Here is a 6,114-nt window from a genome sequence, read left to right as displayed (position 1 = left end):
ATATTGATACACTTGGTAACATCCAATAAGTTCCTCAGGCTTTCTTCACTATTTTTCATTCTTTTTCATTTTGCCCTTCTGGCTGAATAATTTTCAGTGAGCTTTAATCAAATTCATGATCCTTTCTTTTGTTGATATCGTTTTCTCTTGAATCCCTCTGCTGCATTTTTTTAGTTCAGATATTGTATACTAGAGCTCCATGATTTCTGTTTAATACATTTAAGCTTTCTGTCTCTGTGTTGAAATTTTCTCTGGTTTGTGTATTGTTCTCTGACTCCAGTGAGCATCTTTATGACCAGTTACCTTGAATTCTCTGTCAGGTAAATCCCATATTAGAGCCAGTTTGTGAAGATTTCTCTTATTTCTTTTTGGACAGTATTTCCACTTGCCTTCATTGACTCTCTACTTTGTGTCTGCACTTTACACAAAACACCCATCTGTGCTAATATTCATGGACTGGCCGTGGAGTAGAGAAGGTACCACCAATAAGCCTGGCCAGAGACTTTGGAGGCCTTTCAATTTAGTGCAGTCTAAACCACTTTGTTTCTTCTTAGCTGCATCCTCTGCATCCCCCCATGCCCCCAGGCATCCATTGTATGGCAGGTTGTGTCTGTGTTCTAAAACAAGCAAGATGGAAGCCAATTCTGCAGACAGCTCACAGAGAAGTTGTATTTTTGGACACATCATGCAGATTATTTCCTCACCAGACAGAAGCTGTAAGAAAAGGATTTTCAATCACTTGCTCTATGCTGAGCCAGGGGAAGGAACTCTGGTGACTTCCAGCCCACACCACCAACATTTTATCTCTCTCCATGGACAGGTAAGTATGCTGTGACCTATATCTGCTCTGCTTTCTGACACATAGTATCTAGAAGCCAATCTTTTGGGCACACCTGATGGAAGTTGGGGTGTTGGAGAGATGGTGCAATTCTTTCCTTCCCCAGGGAGAAGTCAGGAACTGGGATTTTGTCCCAATTTGAAGGTATTGTGCAAGGATAACTGTTATATAAAAAGGATATCTAGAATTTCCCTAAAATGTTAGGGAATGTGTAGATTCATTGTTTAATTCGGAACAGGACTACCTTAACTACTGTCTGGATTTCTCATAAAGGGAATATATATATGAAACATTTTTGAATCAGGGTGTTCATGGAGGGTAGGAGGGTCTAGGGCTTCCTCTTCTGCCATGTTGCTGACCTGGAAATGGGCCTTTATTTTTGGCTCCTCTTGGGGATGTCCAATTCCTACAGTGGAGGGAAACCTTGAGTGAAATTTTGAGTCCCTAAGGAATCAGAGACATATTGTGGTCCTTTGTGTAACTACATCCCCTCAATACCCTATTACACCAGAAACCATTCCCTGTGGAAGAGACTGAGCAAGCCTCTGCCCTGTTTATAACTGAGTTCATTATATCATCACACTCACCTTACGTCTTCTGTGATTTACCGAGTGGCAAAATGATAATAATAAATGTTGTTATTTTTGTCTGCCTCTTGAGAGACTCAGGATCAGAAATTGTTATCTGTGGTTCAGAACATTTTCTTAAATTAAGTGTGGGCTGTGTCCTCATAGAATCCAAGGGAGCAAAGCCACAGAGATTAATTCTGCCCTTTCAGGACCACAGGTGTAATACTGGTAAGGAAGCACCAAGGTGTTCTTTCCTAAGGAGGTGAGTTTCTGAATTCCACTTGTATTCACGTCTTCCTTTTGTGATGCAAGATATGTCACTTTCTTTCCAGTTTTTCTGCCCTCAGACTCACATGAAATTGGTAGAAGGACCTGTTTAAGGGGACGGTGTTGGTGTAGTGAAGGTTGAGACATTATGTGTTTTCAAGTTTGCAATTTATGGGTCAGTTCATGGACAGAACTCTCACTCTTTACATTTATAGTTTTTACTCTGTGACATGGGGCAGGAACTTAAACTCCCCTAGACTCTGGTCTTTAGTTTGGATAAGAAACAACATTCTTCATTTCCACCACACCAAGTCCAATCCCTATTAGAGGCCAGCACCAGGTTGGTGGGGTTGCTGCCTCCATTTTACTGGTTAGGGGAGGGGTCATGTGGTCAAAGAAATGAAATGAGAGAAGGCAATTCTCTCCTGGTCCAATCTTCTCCCTTAACCTTTTTTTTTCACAACAGTCCTGTTGGCACTTAAAAGCACTGGCCTTCATACTGTAGGCCAAGTTCTGAATGTCTTTGCTTATGCTGCTTATAAGGACTCTAGTAAGGGAACACCCATGTCACTAGATTCATGATAATATTAAAGCAGATTCTGTGGGTCCGGTTTGGGCTAGTCTTAAATAGTAACAGTACAAACTCAACTCCTGTGAGAGGAGATATGGTGGGAAATGTTGACTTATTTTCAGTGTAGCTTTTTTTCTCCCGTGTCCACAGATCCCTTTAGAGAAGAATGGCTCCTGGAAATGGTTCTTTTGTGACTGAATTCATTCTGATGGGGCTCACAGACTTACCATATCTCCATCTCCCTCTGTTCTGCCTGTTTCTAGTCATGTATGTGGTCACTGTGTTGGGAAATTTATGCTTGGTAACTCTAATTGTGCTGAATTCACATCTCCACACCCCCATGTACTTTTTCCTCTTCAATTTGTCCTTCATAGATCTCTGTTATTCTTCTGTGTTTACACCCAAAATGCTGATTAACTTCACATCAAAGAAGAATATTATCTCCTACAGGGGATGCATGACGCAGCTTTACTTTTTCTGTTTTTTTGCTATTTCTGAGGCTTATGTGCTGACATCAATGGCCTATGATCGCTATGTGGCCATCTGTAACCCACTTTTGTATAATGTTGTCATGTCCCCTAAAGTGTGTTCCATCCTTATGCTTGGGTCGTACTTGGTGTCATTTCTGGACACTGCAGCTCACACTGGATGCATGCTGAGACTGACCTTCTGTGACGCAAACACCATCAACCATTATTTGTGTGACATCCTCCCTCTGCTCCAGCTGTCCTGCACCAGCACTTATGTCAATGAGCTGGTGGTTTTCATTGTGGAGGGCATCAATGTGATTGTGCCCACTGTGACCATCTTTGTCTCTTATGGTTTCATCCTCTCCAGCATCCTGCGCATCAGCTCCACTGAGGGCAGGTCCAAAGCCTTCAGCACCTGCAGTTCCCACATAATTGCTGTTTCTCTCTACTTCGGATCAGGTGCATTTATGTATCTTAAACCATCTTCTGCTGGGTCTATGGATGAGGGGAAAATCTCTTCTGTCTTTTATACCAATGTGGTTCCCATGATGAACCCTTTCATTTATAGCTTGAGAAACAAAGACATTAAACTTGCTGTGAGAAAAACTTTGAGTAAGAGACATTTTTGATCAGAAACAGTGTCCGACTTAGTAGGTTGTTTCACACAGGGAATTGTATGTGTTTAAATCTAATAATTTTAGTGGCAATCTTCTTAGCATGTTTTCCTAATATGGTCAAGGATATTTGAGTCTCACAATTTTTTTTAGCTTTTGTAAAATAGGTCTTCTCTTTTCCTTACCCATACCACAATATTTTCTTCACCTTTGTGTTCTGTTTAGTAATAGCATTAAGTCATAAACATGTTGTCTCTTTTTTCCCATTTTCATTTTGAAATTGTTTTTTCCTCTAGAACATGGTAATGGTCTTTCAACTATTGAATATACCTAATGAAGGGAGACATTATATTATTGGGAATGTTCTTATCTAACACGTGATATTAAGATATGTATCAGATACTCTGTTTGTAATCCCATTTTCCATCCTCCAGTTGGGAAGAACATGTCCCCTTTAAATGGCAGAGGTTGACAATTGCATAATGAAAATCATGTTAATCCATTTTGCACATGTAGACATCATCTGCGAAGAGATTTTTTGGCAGACTTTTTTTTTTTTTTTACCTTTGTACAGTCAAACCAACACACAACTGATCAGCAAAAAATATTTTTATTGTAGGGCTAAGTGAAGCTCAGAGTAATTAGATTTACCTAAAGTCACATAGTTTTATAGAGTAAATTATTAGCCTCTGATTTCATGTCTACTACTGTTTGTAGTTTGTTTTGCTCTACTTTATTTATTTATTTTTGTTTCAAGTTTTTATTTAAATTCCAGTTAGTTAATATACAATGTCATGTTAGTTTCAGGTGTAGAATTTTGTGATTTATCACATGCATCCAACACCCAGTGCTCCTACAACCAGTTCCCTCCTTAATCCCCATCTCACATTTAACCTATCCCCTGCCCAGCTCCCCTTCAGCACCATGTTTGTTGTCTTTAGTCAAGAATCTGTTTTATGGTTTGCCTGTCTTTTTTCTTCCCACATTCATTTGTTTTTTTTTCTTAAGTTTCACATGTGAGTGAAATCATATGGCATTTGTCTTTCTCTGACTGACTTATGTCACTTAGCCTAATACTCTCTAGCTTCATGCACATCTTTGCAAATGTCAAGATTTCATTCTTTTTTATGGCTAATATTCCAGTGTGTGTGTGTGTGTGTGTGTGTGTGTGTGTGTGTGTGTATGTCACATCTTCTTTATCATTTTATCATTCAGTGAATATCTGGGCTCTTTCCATAATTTGGCTATTGTTGATAATGCTGCTGTAAATCGGGGCGCATGTATACCTTGATTCAGTATTTTTGTATCCTTTCTGTAAATACCTACTAGTGCAATTGCTGGATCATAAGTTAGTTCTATTTTTATCCTTTTAAGGAACCACCGTTCTGTTTTTGTGTTGTTGATTTTATCCTACTGACGTGTGTGAGGGATAGCTCATTGTAGTTTTGATTTGTATTTCCCTAATCATTAGTGATTTTTGTTTCTTTTCATGTGTCTGTGAGTCATCTGTATGTCTTCTTTGGAAAAATGGATACTGTTTAACTGAACTCTACAGAATATTAGTCAAGGAATTTTATTGGCTAAATAAACCCAATTGTGACAATTTCTTTACTGGTATAAGATGTTGGATTATTTTATCTTATTTTCCTTGAGGAAACACAAAAAGATGACTACTTCAAAAATCTTTAATCCCTTAATCATGTGATAATTTAAATATTTCTAACTTTAATAATATTTACTATTCTACCTGTTTTCTAATTTCTTCTCAAGGTTTAGGTATTGTGAAATTTAGCATAACTGGTTTGTTGGCTTGTTTTTGGTTTAGATGTTTGATATGGAACACTACATCAGAAACGAAGGATATACTGTATGGTGACTAACATAATAAAAAATTATTATAAAAAAAGATGTTTGATATCACTAAAACCTTGATTATGGTTTATTGATTTATTTTTTTTATTTCTTTTTAATGGAAGTATACTTGACATACAATATGATGTTAGTGTCATGCATAGACCGTAGTGACCTGGCATATATATACACTATCAAATCCTTGCCATGATAAGTGTAGTGGCCATCTGTCACCATACAGTCAGTGACTTATGGTTTTAAATGACCTCTCATACCACTTCCCTGATCTCCATATCAACATGCTTGATTTTCATTTAACAAGTTCCATTTATACAAAATAGTTGGTTTTGGTTGTAGTTTTTGTTTGTTGCTGTCTGTTTTGATGAAATTGTTTTGCTTATTGACAAAAAGTGTGTCAATACATAAATAATACATACTGATATTTAGGAACCGTTATAAACATTGCAAAGGTGCGTCCGTTTTGTTATATATTTTATCCCTATTTGAGGTAGTTAAATGTATATATTAACCCTGGTCACTAATCTTTCATTTGAGAAGCCTCAAAATACAAATGTAATCTTCTTCAATTTCAGGAGAAGACTTTCAGAAGTGATCATTTTTTATTGCTAAAAGGATAAACTACCTTTTGAACTAAATAGCACTTTTCAGATTATTTGGGGAAAAGTTCATTAAAATTGTTATAAAAGTTATAAAGACAGTTTATTAAAGCTAAGATTTGCAAAGTTTTCATAAAAGCAACTTAGCTGACAGCTTTCTGAATAGTAGTTTAAGCACTATGCATGTATTGGGACTTCTTTCAAAAGGAGAAAAACCAGGTCAGGTGTGTTACATGCACAACATAGTTGTCCCTTTTGGCCTTTGCTTTTTTGTGTTATGTGAGCAGCTATAAAGGAAGTTATGAGAGGAAGTATGA

At 37.4% G+C, this 6,114-nt stretch overlaps 1 protein-coding gene across 1 annotated transcript; it reads left to right on the top strand.

The window, feature by feature from the left end:
- Positions 1-2,411: 2,411 nt before the first annotated feature.
- On the top strand, positions 2,412-3,344 carry LOC113249833 (olfactory receptor 145-like). The gene has a single exon (XM_026491276.4). It carries the CDS (start codon positions 2,412-2,414, stop codon positions 3,342-3,344), a length of 933 nt encoding a protein of 310 aa, XP_026347061.3.
- Positions 3,345-6,114: the final 2,770 nt, after the last annotated feature.

The sequence above is a fragment of the Ursus arctos genome, unplaced genomic scaffold (genome assembly GCF_023065955.2).
Source record: "Ursus arctos isolate Adak ecotype North America unplaced genomic scaffold, UrsArc2.0 scaffold_22, whole genome shotgun sequence".
Lineage (NCBI taxonomy): Eukaryota > Metazoa > Chordata > Mammalia > Carnivora > Ursidae > Ursus > Ursus arctos.
The sequence above is the reverse complement of the archived record's forward strand: the minus strand, read 5'-3'. Positions and strand labels throughout refer to the sequence as shown.

Coding starts and splice junctions, on each gene's coding strand:
- LOC113249833 (XM_026491276.4), top strand. CDS start 2,412: ATGGCTCCTGGAAATGGTTCTTTTGTGACTGAATTCATTCTGATGGGG.